Source organism: Euleptes europaea, chromosome 14 (genome assembly GCF_029931775.1).
Source record: "Euleptes europaea isolate rEulEur1 chromosome 14, rEulEur1.hap1, whole genome shotgun sequence".
In the NCBI taxonomy this organism is placed as follows: domain Eukaryota; kingdom Metazoa; phylum Chordata; class Lepidosauria; order Squamata; family Sphaerodactylidae; genus Euleptes; species Euleptes europaea.
This window is the reverse complement of record NC_079325.1, coordinates 4,672,619-4,690,024: the sequence shown is the minus strand read 5'-3', so window position 1 is coordinate 4,690,024 and position 17,406 is coordinate 4,672,619. Positions and strand designations below refer to the sequence as shown.

At 50.5% G+C, this 17,406-nt stretch overlaps 1 protein-coding gene across 2 annotated transcripts; it reads right to left on the bottom strand.

Moving 5' to 3' along the window:
• Positions 1–6,969: 6,969 nt before the first annotated feature.
• Positions 6,970–16,384, bottom strand: HINFP (histone H4 transcription factor). Of its 2 annotated transcripts, none has more exons than XM_056860482.1 (10): positions 16,374–16,384; positions 14,995–15,173; positions 13,927–14,153; positions 13,032–13,143; positions 12,122–12,274; positions 10,869–10,946; positions 10,640–10,760; positions 9,645–9,783; positions 8,226–8,350; positions 6,970–7,447 (listed from the first exon to the last, which is right to left on the bottom strand). In XM_056860482.1, exons 2-10 carry the CDS (start codon positions 15,161–15,163, stop codon positions 6,973–6,975), a joined length of 1,599 nt encoding a protein of 532 aa, XP_056716460.1. In that variant the 5' UTR covers positions 15,164–15,173; positions 16,374–16,384; the 3' UTR covers positions 6,970–6,972. The 2 variants fall into 2 exon arrangements, with proteins under 2 accessions (XP_056716460.1, XP_056716459.1); XM_056860481.1 differs by lacking the exon at positions 16,374–16,384 and adding an exon at positions 16,324–16,334.
• Between the last annotated feature and the right edge of the window lie 1,022 nt (positions 16,385–17,406).

Sequence of the window (17,406 nt, the reverse complement as noted above, 5' to 3'; positions counted from 1 at the left end):
CTGTGTCTCAGGAGCACCCCAGAGGCCCCTGGCTTCTGGAAACAGAATGCTGCCCACAAAGCTGTTTTGATGCAGGAAAGCATGAAAGGAGGAGGAGGAGGAGAGGAGGAGGAGAAGAAGAGTTGGTTTTTATATGCCGACTTTCTCTACCACTTAAGGCAGAATCATACTGGCTTACAATCACCTTCCCTTCCCCTCCCCACAGCTTGTGAGGTAGGTGGGGCCGAGAGAGCTCTAAGAGCTGTGACTATCCCAAGGTCACCCAGGAAACAAATCCAGTTCACCAGATTAGCCTCCGCCGCTCATGTGGAGGAGTGGGGAATCAAACCCGGTGATCAGAGTCCACTGCTCCAAACCACCGCTCTTAACCACAACACCATGCAGACCAGTCTTAGCCGAGAGGGCCAAAACAGGATTTGCTTCATTACCCTTTGAAAGGATGTGAAAATAAGGACAGGTGGCAGAGGTAAGGGCCTCTCCTTGTTATTTGGTCCCCAACAACTCATTTTCAGAGGTATTCTGCTTCTGAACATGGAGGCTCCATTTTGCCATCATATAGCAGCCATGGATAGGACTGACCCCCCATGAATTTCTCTAATCCTTTGGGAAAAGGATTATGGCTTTTAAATCCTCCACTTTGCCCAAAGCTCCTTCCTCTCCACCCCACCCCACCCCACCAGCACTACTGTAGAACTAAGCCTTTTGTCCTGATTAACAACATAAATCTTTTTTGGCATTGGGGGAGGCTGATGCTGATTGCAGCTCGCTCAACAGGTGCATGGCTGAAGTAGCATTTGAACTCGGGTTTCCCAGATTCACTGCCCCAAGCATTAAAAGCCACTCTTACCTCGACAAAATGACTTCAACCCGAGCCAGCAGCAGCTGCCGTTCCCGCACTGGCCTCGCTTCAGCTCTCTGTGTTTCCCTTTGCAGCCTCCTAAACAGATCGGGGCTGTGCCCGACCAGTAAGTGTCCAGGGTTGCTGCAGGAAGCAAAAAGGTTGCATTTTCAAAAATTCCCAACATGTATTTCATAGAATCATAGAGTTGGAAGGAATCGCCAGGGTCATCTAGTCCAAACCCCTGCACAATGCAGGAAACTCACAACTACCTCCCCACCCCCACCCCAGTGACCCCTACGCCATGCCCAGAAGATGGCCAAGGTGCCCTCCCTCTCATCATCTGCTTAAGGTCATAGAATCAGCATTGCTGACAGATGGCCATCTAGCCTCTTCTTAAAAACCTCCAGGGAAGGAGAGCGCACCACCTCCCGAGGAAGCCTGTTCTACTGAGGAACCGCTCTAACTGTTAGAAATTTCTTCCTAATGTCCAGACTGAAACTCTTTTGATTTAATTTCAACCCGTTGGTTCTGGTCCGACCTTCTGGGGCCACAGAAAACAACTCGGCACCCTCCTCTATATGACAGCCCTTCAAGTACTTGAAGATGGTTATCATATCCCCTCTCTGTCTTCTCCTCTTCAGACTAAACATACCCAGCTCCTTCAACCTTTCCTTTCCTTACCCCTGTAAAGTGCTCCGATACAGCTTGTAACATATTAAAAACAAGTTCTAACTCCCCCCACCCTGTTCCTGATACCTGAGCCCTCCTAATAGGGTAGGGTTGCCAACTCCAGGGGAGGAAATTCCTGGAGATTTGGGGGTGGAGCCTGGGAGGGTGAGGTTTGAGGATCTCCCAGAACTACAACTGATCTCCAAGCCGCATACACTCTGACCCCTGGAGAAAACGGCCGCTTTGGAGGGTGGACTCCAGGGCGTTGTACCCCACTGAGGTCCCTGCCCTCCTCAAATGCCATCCTCCCCAGACACTGTCCCCAAATCTCCTGGAATATCCAAGCTGGAATTGGCAACCCTATACTAACAGTATTTTCCAGTGTTTGACTGGCAGTTGGTGAGCATATAAGAAAACTGAACGGCAGCTTTAAATGGGCTTTTACTGGCATCCTTTCTGAACTGATTGGCTAGGTGGGAAGATGGCTATAGAAGAAGAGTTGGTTTTTATACCCCAATTTTCTCTACCTTTAAGGAGACTCAAACTTGCTTATAATCGCCTTCCCTTCTTCTCCCCACAACAGACACCTTGTGAGGTAGGTGGGGCTGAGAGAGTTCTGAGAGAGCTGTGACGGGCCCAAGGTCACCCAGCTGGCTTCATGGGTAGGAGTGGGGAAACCAAGCTGGTTCACCAAATTAGCCTCCACCGCTCATGTGGAGGAGTGGGGAATCAAACCTGTTCTCCAGATTGGACTCCATTGCTCCACACCACCACTCTTAACCACTATACCACGTTGGCTCTCAGGGATCCAAAGCCTTTACCAAAAGGAGGAGTAGGGAATCAAACCCGGTTCACCAGATTAGAGTCCGTCGCTCATGTGGAGGAGTGGGGAAACCAAGCCAGTTCTCCAGATTAGAGTTCACCACTCTTAACCACTACACCACGCTGGCAGCCGGGCACGTGAAAGATGCTACCAGAGATGCAAAGCAAACTTTGCTGGGGAAGGCATGAACATAAGAACATAAGAAAGGCCCTGCTGGATCAGACCCAGGCCCATCAAGTCCAGCAGTCTGTTCACACAGTGGCCAACCAGGTGCCTCTAGGAAGCCACAAACAAGACGAGTGCAGCAGCACCATCCTGCTGTGCTCCACCACACCCAAAATAATAGGCATGCCACAGATTGGGGGAGGGAGGAGCAGAGCCCCATCTCTGGTACTAGAAGACCACCATTTTTATTATCAGAAGTATTCATACGAACAGCAGAAGAGCCCTTCTGGATCAGACCAGTGAGGGTCTATCTAGTCCAGCATCCTGTCTCACACAGTGGCCAACCAGTGCCTCTGGAGGCCCAACAACAAAGCACAGAGGCCGAGGCCTTCATAAGAACATCAGAAGAGCCCTGCTGGATCAGACCAGAGGTCCATCTGGGCCAGCATCCTCTCTCACACAGTGGCCAGCCAGCACTCCACATACATTAACTCGCTAACTTGTACCACAACTTTGTAAAAAGTAGATTGGCAGCTTTATCCACCACACTGCAGAGAGCCAGGCAGGCTGGGGTACCAGTACTACCCTGGAACCAAGTGAGCTACCCGTGCCCTGCGGTGCAGGCACCACCACAAACCATATCTGAATGAAGCAGATCCTGCAGCACTGTATGCTCCCAGAAGGCAGTACTTGGCCCAGCTTCCTCCTGGCCAACAGTGACCCTTCAGGACAGCCACTGGGAACTTTCCTACCCAGCTGAAGTGCCAGCGTGCCCTTCCAGAGAGGCAGCAGTGAAGGGGCAAGAGAGTGGCATGTGGGCCTGTGGCAGGGATCGCATTTGAATGGTTAGCTTCCTCACTATAAGGTTGCCAACTCTGGGCTGGAAAATTCCTGCAGATTTGGGGGGTGGAGCCTAGGGAGGGCCAGGTTTGGGGAGTGGAGGGACCTCAGCAGGGTACAATGCCATGGTGTCCCCACCCCCCGCAAAGCAGCCGTTTTCTCATTGGGAACAGATCTCTGTTGTCTGGAGATCAATTGTAATTCAGATCTCCAGGTCCCACCTGGAGGTTGACAACCCTATAGCTCAGCCATTACACTATAACCTTAGATTGCCTTTGTAGGAGGGTTGCCAGGTCCTACAGGCCCCCAGCAGGGGATGGGGGGTGAAAGGTTGCCAGATCCAGATTAGGAAACAACTGGAGATTTGGGGATGGAACCTTGGGAGGACAGGAACCTCAGTGGGGTACAATGCCATAGAGTCAACCCTCCAGAGCATCCGTTTTCTCCAGGGGAACTGATCTCTGTGTTCTGGAGATGAACTGTAATTCTAGGGGATCCCCAAGTCTCACCTGGAGGCTAGCATCCCTACTTTGCAGTAGCTTACTTGTAAAAAGAGAGACAGAGAAAGACTGTAAAAAGAGAGACAGAGAGAGCCCCCAACCCTACCCAGATGCCTCAGTCCCTCAGCCATCGCCCATCCTCTGACCCAAAATGCTACGTCTGCTGATACAGATGACCCTGGATGACCCCTTCCCCATATCTCCCAAACTTACCTTCTGGCTTCTCAGCCGAGAGGAACGTCAACAAAGGCAGAAGGAAGAAAAGGACTCCCAGACTCATGGTGCCTCCCAGAGGTCCAGCAACTGGACGCTTCCAGGCAATGCTCCCCGGGGTTGCTTCTTCCCTTGCCCTTTCACAGGGCATGGAATTTGGAGAGGATTCCCTTTCACCTCCTGCCATGGGCTTGGCCAAGTCTGAGCATTCGCCCGAGGGCCCTGGAAGAGCCCGCATCCATTCCAGGGGCAGGAAAAGCACTTTTTCTTCTTCTCGCCCAGGCTCTAAGCAGGGCAATGAAACAATCGAACGGGTGAGCCGAGGAGGAAAAGCTTCCATTAATCCCACTCCAAACCACCTCTGTTTGCTCCTCCCCCTCACCCCAGATAATCCCAGAGCAGAAAGCGATTAGACTCTTTCTTTCTCTTCTGGCACCCTTACAGGACCACCAGGGCTGGAGTCCAGCACGGCATCCACAGCCATCAAGGAAAGCCATTTCCCTCGATTTTCAGCCAGTAATTCACAAGGACCAGCTAACAGATTTAATGCCTGAAGGAGGCAGTAAAAGGGCAGCAGATCGAGTGTCGGGTTCAGCTGTGGAAAGTCCAAGCCAAAGCATGCCTTGCCATGTTAAGACCTGCCGGCTGCTCTATCCTACCATGCAGGGTGGTTGTGAGACCAAAATTATGCAAGATCTCTGCCCAGGCCTGTGAACGTTCAGTGAGCCTCCTGTTCATAAAGTTGCCTTATGCAGAAGTCCAATTACTGGTTCATCTAGACCAGCGTTTCTCAACCTTTTTACCCTTGCAGAACCCTTGAAATAATATTGTCTCAGGGACATATGATTAAAATATGATTTACATACGATTAGCCTATTCATCACTATTTCTCGCAAAACCCCTAGCGATTACTCGCAGAACCCTAGGATTCTGGGGAACCCTAGTTGAGAAACGCTGAACTAGACCAATTTTGTCTGTAGCTCCCCACCCCCAAAAAACAGCTTTTCCTACTCAAGTCTCTTTCCGTCGTAGCTGAAGAAGGGAGCTTTGACCCTTGAAAGCTCATACCTAGGGCTCTGCCTATCAGGTTTACCGACCCAGGAATAAACCCCCAAAAAGGCATTTAGGCTTTTCCCGGGTTTATTGGGGGCCGAATACTGAAATTGAGAATAAAGCCTAAGCTGGATAGCTCATTGCCGAACAGGTATTCAGCTGAATAGGCTTTTGGCTTTCCCAAGGCTTTTCTCAATGGGAATTTTTTAATGAGCTCAGGGGTGGGCATTTTTAGACGTAGTTTCCAAATTTTCAGGATAGCTGAAAAGTTCACAATGCTTTTCTATGGAGAAGGGGGCAACCCCTTCGGGGCCCCATAACATCAGACCTCCCTGACCCAAACTTTGGGGTTCATGCAAGGAGAGTCCCTTGCAGCTACCCTGAAAATTTGGAAACTACCTCTAAAAATGCCCCCACAGGAGGTTAAAAAACCCCTCCCATAGGCTAAAATGGACCCGATTTTTTTTCTCAGGAAAACCTTTTAAAAAGCCGGAATACCCATTTACTGGTATGGGTATTCGGCTTATTTCAGGTTTCCCCCAAAAAATGGGTCCAAGAAACATGAAATTTACAATTTTTTTGTTTTTTTTGCACAGCGCTATTCACACCCCAGAAATCTTGTTGGACTTTCAGGTGCTACTGAACTTGAGTCTTGCTACCAGACCCTGTGCGTGAATACCCCCCCCCCCGGCAATATTCAGGGAAACCACCTGAGGTGCAACTCCATTCCACTCGACCATCCTGCCCCCTGTGCTGACAGCCCTTGATTGAGATTTGAAAAATCTAACCTGATGACATGAAGAATGACAGGAAACACAGCATCGAGCAAGAGTTGGCAGTTGAATTTTTTTATTATTTTCTGTTGTAACACAAACTTTGCAAGCCACGAGTCAGAGCCCCAGTCCGGGGGAAGGTAATGTGACAAGAATTAGGTCTCCTTCTCATCGTGCCAAGTGGCTTCTGTCCATGCCGCTCAGGTATCCCAAAAAAGTGCTCCAGCACACCACCCAGAGCTTCCTTAGTTACCCAGCGGCTCCCATGCGGCAAAGATAATGTGAAAGGGCAGTTTCGGAGGAAGACAGGCAGGACACGAGAACTGGGGAGCAGCAGCTGGAAATGAAGTCCTCTGGATGTCCCACCCACACAGCAGGACGGGGACAGAAGAGCCAATGAAATATTACCTGGGGAGTTGCTGAGGATGCTCAAATTCAGCCCGGTTATGTGGAGACTGGGCCAGGGGTTCCTACCCTTGCAAGGAATTTCAGGCTGAAGATAAGCCACACCTCAAAAGGCAGGGGGGCTCGCAGTTCACACATGCACCAGAGGAACAAGGGTGTCACTTTCATGGCAAGGAAGCAGATTGTCTAGCAGGGACACATTTTGCCAGAAGCCTGCTGAAGAAAAGCAGAATCTCCCAAGGAATGTTGTGCATGGGGGGGGGGGGGGAGAGAGAGGTAAAATTTTCTCTTGTGATATTGCGGCACTTCAAAAATCAGGCCCAAATCCTTCCATCCCTAGAATCAGGATGCCGCACACCCGGCATGACAGCTGGTAACCCATGGAAGAACGGGTTCCCACCACCCTCCACACTTAGCAGCCGACTCCACTCTTCCCTTCGCAAGACCGGCCAGTGGCAGAAGCTGCCAGTTGACCCCCACCCCCGGTGGCAGAACAGAGCGGGCTGGGGAGAGGAAAGAGTGTCACCCTCCTCCCCACTTTCCCCAGGTAGCACCAACGGCCTTCAGTTCTTGGAATGTGCCTTCAAGAAGCACACGGAGACAACAGGTAGCGTTTGCCACTCCAGACCGCCTCTGGGGAGGAGGGGCAAAAAGAGGCCCAGAGGTCCATACAGGGGCCAGCCAGGAGGGTCAGACAATCTGAATGCCCAGTTCCTCGGCTGTCTTCTGCAGCCTGTCCATGACATTCTCTTCGGGCTCCGCGGCGAACCCGCTGGGCACGGCCGCTCGGCCCTCTGAGGGCGTGTTGGCCATCACGTAGTACACGGTCTCACTCTCCCCGCGCTCGTTGGTCCTGTTCACCACGCGGATGATGGGGCTGGAAGGAACGCAGGGCTCCTGCTCGGGGGACGCGCTGTCCTCTTGCTCAACTGGGTGCTGGGGGGCCGCAGCCACCCGTGAGTCCGCATCAGTGGCTTCCTCTGAGTGGGGCTCCAGGATGATGCCCTGCAGGCTGCCCTCGGCCCCCGCAAGCACCATGCACTGGGCCGTGTCATCTAGCTCCTCGCCCTGCTTCTCCCGGTCCTTCAGCAGCTGCTCCGTGAGCTCCACGCTTTCGTAGCGCACCAGCTGAAGCCTCATGTAGCCGTCCTCGTGCTCCTTGTACCTGGGCGGGAATTGCAGAGGGGGGGAGGAGTTACGGGAGCCAGGGGAGATCCAACGCCAAGGGGGCGGCTGTTGCACTGACCCAATTCTACGCTCTTGGCAAACACTGGTGGCCGGGGGGAGCCTAAGTATTGGACAACACAGGCTAGGCAGGGTCCATTTTTAAATGTCCGAGATAAAAAAAAGCATTGCAAGCCAGGAGGCAAATTTACCCAACAAATCTTGCAGAGAATTTAACTGCAAAGGGGGAAGGCGCTTTCAGAGGGAATAGGTGGTCCTGTAGGACAACAACTGGCCATCCCACCTGAATTAACTGTTACAGGAAATTGCTCAAACTTCTGTCCAAGAGAGCAAGCAAATGTTTTTCAATGCCAGAGTAGAGATGCCCAACTCCACCACCTAGTGGCGATTTGGAGCCCTGCAAAGGACCCAAGGCAGGTGAATTTGAGAGAACAGATTCGGTTCTGGACTCCCCTTCCAAAATTTGGAGTCTGCAGGGTCACTGTGCCTGCAGCAAGGAGTCAGAAATCGCATTTATCTTAAAAACCCTGTGCATAGGCCAAAAGCACCTCTTTGGTATGACCAGGAGGGGACAAGGCACACCTCGAGATCATCGAGTCTGACTCGCTAAGTGCAACTCCCTGGACTCCAGGCAACCACAGCTGCTGTCCTTGGTGACCCTGGTTGCGCCAGGCTGCTGACTCTAGCAGCCTTGGGGAGAGGCAAGCAGAGGGGCTGCAAACCTGTTCTCTGATCTGTGTCCTCGCTTGCCCACGTACCTGAAGCGGGGGTGGCCCGATGGCCACTTGAACTGGTGCTTCTTCCTGAGGTGCACAGTGAGGTTGTTCCCACGGGTAAAACATTTGTCGCAGACGTGGCATTTGTAGCGGGGCTCCAAGTCACCCTGAATAAGAAGAAGAAAAAGAAGAAGAGTTGGGTTTTACACCCCAATTTTCTCTGCCTTTTAACGAGTCTCAAACCGGCTTACAATAGCCTTCCCTTCCTCTCCCCACAACAGACACCTTGTGAGGTAGGTGGGGCTGAGAGAGTTCGGAGAGAACTGTGACTAGCCCAAGGTCACCAGCTGGCTTCATGTGGAGGAGTGGGGAATCAAACCCGGTTCTCCAGATTAGAGTCTACACTCTTAACCACTACGCTACGCTGGGGTGCAGGAATAGAAAGCAGTGGCATCTCTGATAGGCTAAAGCTTTTCTACAGCCCAGCATTACAGAATGTGCTTCCTGAACACTGTTAACAGGGTTCAATGGCCCCTCTGTGCCTTTCCTTTCCTTTAATTCCTTTTGAAGCTCATTGATTTACAACTCTTGAGCAGCAGAAAATTCTTATCATTTTTTTAACACTAGGGATAAAAGGACTGAAACAAATTTTTATACTGCCAAGTAAACTTAGGATCATTATCTTTAAGCAAGCCCAACAAAGTTTCCGAGGTATAGGTGGGCGCACCTATGCGCCATGTAGAGAAAAGAAGACTCCAAAATTCAGCATCCTGAGAATCTCAGCATTTTTTTTTTTTACAAAAAGTCAAATTCTAGCCCTTAAGAAAATATGGAAATCTCTGGTAAAATCTCTCAAGACAGTAGAAGGTCTAAGGTGGACTTCCAAAAGGGCAGAATTTCTGTGCCCAACAGCATGTTTGCCCCTCGTAGGGATATTTTCAGGTACGCAATGTGGAAATTTCTCAAGGCAGATGTCTGTCTTTTGACCTCAGCATGCCTATGTGTTTTTGGAAAAAGAAGAAGAGTAGTAGTAGTAGTTGGTTTTTATATGCAGACTTTCCCTACCGCTTAAAGGAGACTCAAACTTACGATCACCTTCCTCTCCCCACAACAAACACCCTGTGAGGCAGGTGGGGCTGAGGGAGTGTGACTAGCCCAAGGTCACCCAGCTGGCTCGTGTGTAGGAGTGGGGAAACAAATCCAGTTCACCAGATTAGCGTCCACTGCTCATGTGGAAGAGTGGGGAATCGAACCTGGTCTCCAGATCAGAGTCCATCATACCAAACCACCACTCTTAACCACTACACCACGCTGGCTCTCTTCCTAGCCATTCATGATTTTCCTGCAACTGCAAACAGTCTTGGGATTTCTGGGATTCCCCCCCTCCCACTCCTGGTCACCGAGCACCCTTTCTGCGAAACCCATGAGGAAACAGCCCCGGCCCCCGTGTCTCCTTCCCACCTCATGAACCTTCCTGTAGTGCAGTTTGATGGAGCAAAGGGAACGGGCACTGAAGCTGCAGGCCTCGAACTCGCAGCGGTAGGCTGGCTCTTTGCTGTGCGTATCCAGATGCTTCCGGAGGTCGATGAGATTCTTGCAGCTGGAAGGGAAAAACAAGCAAAAGGAGGAATCTCAGAGCCGGGCACAGACAGAAGGATCACTAAAGCAGACGACAGCAGCAAGAAGCATGGAGAGACACGTTCACATGTTCATGAGCTCACACTGGTAAAAACACCTGCAATCCAAAACAATGGCACTGGAGCGGTCAAGTTTCCAAAAAGAGAGAGAGCAGCTACGTTTCTCGATAAGAGCATAAGAACATAAGAAAATCCCTGCTGGATCAGACCAAGGTCCATCAAGTCCAGCAGTCTGTTCACACAGTGGCCAACCAGGGGCCTCTAGGAAGTCCACAAACAAGACGACTGCAGCAGCATTGTCCTGCCTGTGTTCCACGGCACCTAAAATAGGCATGCTCCTCTGATCCTGGAGATAATAGGTATGCATCATGACTAGTATTCATTTTGACTAGTAGCCATGGATAGCCCTCTCCTCCATGAACATGTCCACTCCCCTCTTAAAGCCTTCCAAGTTGGCAGCCATCACCACATCCTGGGGCAGGGAGTTCCGCCATTCAACTATGCGTTGTGTGAAGAAATACTTCTTTTTATCTGTTTTGAATCTCTCACCCTCCAGCTTCAGCAGATGACCTGTGTTCTGGTATTATGAGAGAGGGAGAAAAGCTTCTCCCTGTCCACTCTCCATATTACCATGCATAATTTTACAGACCTCTATCATGTCTCCCCTTAACCGCCTTCTTTGCAAGCTAAACAGCCCTAAGCATTTTAACAGCTCCTCATAGGGCAGTTGCTCCAGCCTCCTGATCATTTTGGTTGCTCTTTTCTGCATAATAGCTCAGCTCTTCCTCTCCGCTGGTGCCAACGTGGCCTGGCTTTTACCTGTGGTCGCAGTAATTGCACTTGAAGGGCCGCTCCTCGCTGTGCCGGAAGCGGATGTGATTGCGCAGGGAGGAGGGCAGAGGACAGGTCATGTCGCACAGGGGACACTTGTAGTGGTTGACTGCTCGGAAGAAACGAGAGGGAGGGTCACCACCCGGAAGGGGAAAGTCAGTGGGGGAGTGGATGGGGGGGCGGGAAGCACACTTTGGGCCAAGAAGCAGCCACTCACCGTGGTTCCTCATATGATCGCGCAACAGCCTTTCCGTGGCAAACCTCTTAGAGCAGTGGGAACACTGGAATCGCTGTTCTGTAAGCAGAGAGAGTTGGGGCAAGAGGAAGACGAGGGGGGGGGAGAAACGGGGCAAAGCTCAGTGGGATCAGGGGACGAGGACTCCTCCCCATCAGCAGTGGCCATTCCTCACAGGGAGCCTCACACAGACATCAAGCCCTTTCTGGAGCATCCCAAACCCCAGTGTTCTGCTGCTCTTGTTGGTGGGAAGGGGGTTGGGGCTCAGTGGTAGAGCATCTGCACTGAATGCAGAAGGTCCCAGGTTCAATTCCTAGCATCCCATGTAGTAGGTGATGTGAAAGTTCTGTACCTGAGACCTTGGAGCGATGCTGCCTGTCCAAATAGACAATACTCATATTGATGGAGCGATAGTCAGATTCAGTATAAGGCAGCTTCATGTGTGTTTGTGTGTGTTTTCCCTCCCCATTTTGTAGCGCAAGAGACTGCACCCTTGCCTTAGAGGAGAACATGAATCCTACTATTTCTTTATAGCAAACAAGCAAGATGAGCACTGTGTACTTGGACTGGCAGTGGTTCTCAGGCTGAACTCTTTCACATTACCTACTGCCTGGCCCTAAACTGGAGATGCCGGGGACTGAACCACCTTCTGCATGCAAATCGGAGGCTCTTCCACTGAGCCACAGCCCCTCCTCCTTGAACATTCTGGGAGTGTGAGGTTTGAAAGTAAGGATTGTGGATTGTGCAACATCACCATTTAAGAAGAAGAGTTGGTTTTTATATGCCAACTTTCTCTACCACTTAAGGAAGAATCAAACCGGCTTATAATCACCTTCCCTTCCCCTCCCCACAACAGACACCCTGTGAGGTAGGTGGAACTGAGAGAGCTGTGACTAGCCCAAGATCACCCAGCTGGTTCCGTGTTATGGAGAGGAGAAACAAATCCAGTTCACCAGATTAGCATCCACCGATCATGCTGGGAATCAAACCAGGTTTTCCAGATCAGAGTCCACCGCTCCAAACCACCACTCTTAACCACTACACCACGTTTAAGTACAGGAAACATCTAAATAGATTTAACCAACGCTCAAGAAAACAGCCAAAGTTTTTAGTCCTCATGGACGTAGCCCATTTTTACAAAGGTGAAAGCTGACTGTGCCAAGAGTCACACTTCCTCGTGTACAGCAGTCGCTGTTCCTCAGCATTACCCTAATGGCTGCTGCTCAGATACTTACGTTCTAGGGCAGTCTGACGACGGATGTGGTCAAAGAACTTGGTGTTGTTGGAGAACATCCCACCGCAGGTTGGGCAAGCCACCACCTTCTCCTGCGTGTGGCTACGCAGGTGTTCGCGCAGCTTGCACCGGCCTTTGAAGGTACAGTCGCAGTCTAGAAAAAAAGGCAACACTTAGAGCCTTCTTCGTTCCAACAGGACACAAGCCCAAACACCGACGAGCCTATCTGGCATCGCAGTAGGGAATAAAAACGTCAATCCACACAAGGCCCACCGCTTTTGGAAACAGCAGGATTCCCTCTCACCAGGCACGGAGCTGGGGAAAGGAACGCCCAGGGCAGGGGAGAGAGAGGTGGTCCCAGGGGCAGTCCCCACCACATGCTCACCTCCCCTCTGGCCTCGCACGCAGCTACTGCAGGCGCAGCGCAGGTGGCAAGGAAGGGCAGCTACATGCTAGGCTGCGGCACGCGCACCAGCTGGGCCACCGGCAGGCAGCTGCGCCTGTAACACACCGCGGTGGCGGCAGCGCTCCCCTTCTCCATGCCCGTGCTGGCACCCCCCCTTGGTGCTTGCCCCCCAGACCCTCTCTCTCTCACACACAAACACCCAATGTCCTACATGCTTCTCCACAGACATGTGTCTATACGAGACACACAAGAATGTTAGAGAGGACCGATCTCACATATTATTCCTGAGTCAAGATATATAACTCACTTTTGTACAGAGAGCGTTAATGAAGGCTTCTATTTTTCCCTACAATCCCCAAATACAATTTCAGGCTTTCTGGGAAACTTTACATCCTTTTTTCTTGGGGCTTTAAGCCAGAAATGCTTTGGGTTAAAGTTGCTGAAAAGGCCAGAGCACCACAGCACAAACCCTTCTCAGTGGTCCCCTCGCAAGCCTAATCCCTACCTTTCCAGCCACAAAAGACAACGTGATTCTCCTTCCCGACTGCTTTATACTCAGTGCAGAAGCTGTGATCCTCCACATGCCTATAGAACCATTCAGGATTATCAAAAGCTCTCTGGCGGGAAAAGGGAAGACAGAGAAATGAAAGGTTCATCAACTGCTGTTCTGTACACACAGAAATCAGTACAGGCTCTGGAGAAGAATTTAGACCCTTGTGAACCTCTCAAGGTGCTTTTGAAGAAAGAAAAATAAAAGGAAGTGGACAAGCTAAAAAAATTTCTGCCCATGAAGGGAACCTGGAACACGTTATGGGTTTGACAAACATGTTTTAGTTTTTACTGAACATATGATTATACCTAACCAGACCATTGGTAGAACTAAAACGTAGTCCCCTCTGATTGGCAGTGGTTCTTAAGGATGTCAGGAAGAGAAAGCTTTACCAACAGTGGTTACTGAGACCCTTTTGCTGAGGGTCTCCAAAACAGGAGGCACTCCAAAACTGAGTTTATGCCCCCTCCCCTCATTTTAAGGAAAACTTCACTTGTGAACTCTACTGCCTTGATCTTAGACTACGGCTTGTTCTAAAGTCCCAAACACAGCACCACGCAACGTGAGCCATTCTGTTGTCACAGAACAGCTGTCTTGGATTTGCCTAGGGCAATTTGCATATATTTCTGTGTTGTCATTCATAATTTTCAGCTTTAAGAACTAGTCTCTGGGAGGGTCTTGCAGGACATTTGATAGCATTGTGTGGAAGGGGAGGGCCCAGTGGCCCAGTGGTAGAACATCTGCTTGGCACACAGAAGGCCCCAGGTTAGCCGAACAGGCAACCATCAGCCCTAAAACGATGCTCTACCTGAAAGTACCTCCCGTCCTAACCCTTCCCAGCCTCTCTCACCTCACAGTACTCCCATAAGCAGAGGAAGTTCTCTTGAATCTCCGGAATAATGTTCCGGCTCTGGAAGTCCAGCTGGCAGGGGGTCAGGTCCGACTGGCTCTGTAAGGCTTGCATTCCCCACTGTTTCAGCTTGGTGTGGTAGCAGTGGAAGTACACGTGGCGGGCCAGGTCTGTGGGACTCTCTGGAGAACAGAAGCCACATTCCTGCCACAGGCAGGTGTATTCTTCTGAAAGGCAAAAACACCAGTATTCCCATTTGGGGAAGGCAGATTATCATGTGCAAGTCCCAGGTATGCACGCTTGTGGATGGATGAACTTTTCAAGTTATCGACCTCCCTAAAGGGTGTGTGTGGTTCAACTGCACCCTCTGTTGATGCTATTAGCATCATCCCTGAACAAAAGATTAACAAATTGGCTCTTCCCTCCTACAGGCAGACTCAAGGTTGGGGTGCATTTTATGAAAGGCAGTAGGTCTGTTCATGCCTCCCAGGAAAAAAAATTGTGCAGTTCTGCAATCCTCAGACTTTATCAGCTTGGGCCCCCATTTTTAAAGGTCAAACGTTCCCATGTACTATCCACCTAGAAACCATGTCTGGCATATATGTCTAACTCCTATTTTCCTTTATGTGCTCTGCCGTCACCAGAGCAACTCCCACCACTCCCACCACCATGGCTTGCATCGCCCTCTCCACAAGCTTATTTAATTTCCAGACTGAGATAAATGGGCCCTCAACAGATAAGGACCTGCAACCCCACTCCTTTGACTGCCAGTGGGATCATAGCTCCGGCTGTTTATAAGACTGTCACAGTTAAGAAACAGAAAACTGCAGATGACCCACTTAGGAAGCCTGCTCTCCCTTTTGCCAAACACAGTTTGGATTCTGATGAATTAAGTTTTAATGAATAAAATCAAGCACGTTGTTGAAGCACGGGAGGGGAACCAGGATGTTGAAGGTACAGCTACGGCAACTGTACAAGTAAGTTTTTCAGAGAGTATCACCGCAACTTACACTGAGGGCCAATTCAGGGCAGACGTCGGATTTTTTAAACGCACTCTGTGCCCCTTACCGAGAGAGTCCACCTCATCTTCGTCCTCCTCCTTCCCATGGAGGTGCTGGTGCAAATGCTTTGACACATGCTCACAGAACTCTTCCATCTTGGAGACTACAAAGGTGCACATGTCCCACTCACACTGCAGGACCAGGGCTTCTTTATTGCACACCTTCCCAGGAGGCATGGTAAGAGCCCTGGCAGAAGACAGAGATGAAACACAATTTCTCTTAAGCTCAGGCTTTCCTGACACCCTCTGCCACAACAGGTATTCCCTTAATAACAACTAAAAGAAAACCCCAGATCGGTTCCTCCGGAAAAAAATGGCTGCTTTGGAGGGTGGATTCTATGGCAATCCATCCTGTTGAGGTCCCTCCCCAGGCCCCTATAATCTCCTGGAATTTTTCAACCTGGAGTTGGCAACTCTAAAGCCCATGGAAACTAGTGGGTTCCAATTACATTCATTCTGCAACAGCGCTAGCCCCTGTGAAGATAAAAATATTTATATAGCACCTAACAATGTTCAAAACACTGGAAATCCCTGATCCCAATGATACAACACCTCTACATGGCAGGACAGCATCATTATCATCATCCCCACATTTTAAATGGCAGAGGCAATCTTAGGATACGGGAACAGGCTTGCCTCGACTCACCAAATGGATCTCCTGCCCAAGGCAAGTTTGGAACACAGGACACTGCTTGGCACTTGGCACCAATGACTAGAGTTGCCAGCTCCAGGTTGGGAAATACCTGGAGATTTTGGGGGTGGAGCCTGAGGAGGGCAGGGACTTCAATGCCATAGAGTCCAATGGCCAAAGCGGCCATTTCCTCCAGGGGAACTGATTTCTGTTGCCTGGAGATCAGTTGCAATAGCAGATCTCCAGCTACCACCCGGAGGTTGGTAACCCTAGCCAAAGCCACTCTTTCAAACCCACAACGCCAGCTTCGTACATTTCTTACATCATTGCAAACTGTAGGGGGGGGTTGTTGTTGTTGTTGTTGCACAAGCAGGCCTTTCGACAGATTCCAGGGAGGAAGTGCAAAACTGAAGCTTTCCCCACACTCCCTTTAGCGCCCGCCCAGATCAACCAAGACAAATGAACCCACACCGAGCCCCTCACCCGCACAGCCCCAGCTCACTGCCCATGTCGGCCCCTGCCCCGCGGGCCTCCCCTGCCACGCTTTCTGCGGCTTCAAGCGGGGGGGGGGAAAGAAGACCCCCAACTCCCCCACCCCACCCCAACCCAGCAGCCCAAGAACCCGGGACTCGGAGGACGGCAAACCGCTTTTCGGCCTTGAGCGCAGGCTTCGGGAAGAGGCCTTAGGCCCCGTCTCCATAGTTACCATCAATTTTCCTCCCCGTCCAACTTGCCCCTCGACGGCAACTTCCCCACCTGTGCGCAAGCGAACCGCCCGCAGGAGTCTCCTCAGCCAATCAGAACGCCGGCATGAGCCTCAATAGCCAATCACGTCGTCCGGAGGAAAGGATGGAGAGAGAGCGCTGTCAAAAAAGGGTCCGTCGGTGTATCCTTTCCGACTGGAAACAGGCACCGACCAAAATAACGGTTCCGGGATGTAGGGGAATCGTTCATAAAGCTCACACCCTGCCAGAAAATATTTTTGTTAGTCTTTAAGGTGCTACCGGACTCTTGCCCTTTTCTGCCGTTAATAAAGCGTGTGAGCCCAAAGAAGCAGAACGATGGCAAGGAAAAGAAAAGGTCGAGGGTTAGCGATGTATATTTTCCAGGCGTTGAAGCCCTCGTCCTGGTGGAGTCTCCCGCATGGGATCCTGGGATTTGTAGTTTTAAGTAGAGCTGGAGGCTCTTCAGCTATTTGTTGAGTAAGAGGAGGAGGTCGAGCCCGAAGCATTTATGCATTGGCCTTGGGGGGGGGGAGGTCGAGGGGTTTGGATTTGCTGCTCTCTAGATGCAAATTTTTCCCATCCAAATTCTTAAAACTCAAAAATAAGCTACTACATTGATTCTTGTAGGTTATCCGGGCTGTGTAACCGTGGTCTTGGAATTTTCTTTCCTGACCACGGTTACACAGCCCGGATAACCTACAAGAACCAATGAACTCTGACCGTGAAAGCCTTCGACAATCTACTACATTGAGTTTTGATAATTTGGATAGAAAGAATGTGTATCTATAGAGCAGCAAATCCAAGGCAAAACCTCCATGGCATAAATGGCCAATGTGTGTTAGTGCAACTCTGGGTGGTTTTTAAAAACTATTTTACTGCTGATTTTAGTTTAGGTGTGTAGCTGATGTTTAATCAGTTTTGTATGGACTATATGTCCCGACCTCAATGGCTAGGGTTGCCAATCTCCAGGTGGTAAGGAACTTAGTCCAGGAGCGAAACATACATATAAAGTTTGTACTTTTGCACCTTGTTGTATGTTTCGCTCCTGGACTAAGTTCCTTATC

What these genes read in the sequence shown, in the direction of transcription:
- HINFP (XM_056860482.1), bottom strand. Translation starts at nt 15,163, where the DNA reads ATGCCTCCTGGGAAGGTGTGCAATAAAGAAGCCCTGGTCCTGCAGTGT. An exon ending in TCGTCAGACTGCCCTAGAAC is followed by an intron (nt 10,947 to 12,121) that starts GTAAGTATCTGA and finishes CTCTGCTTACAG; the next exon opens with AACAGCGATTCCAGTGTTCC. An exon ending in TGCAATTACTGCGACCACAG is followed by an intron (nt 9,784 to 10,639) that starts GTAAAAGCCAGG and finishes TTTCCCTTCCAG; the next exon opens with CTGCAAGAATCTCATCGACC.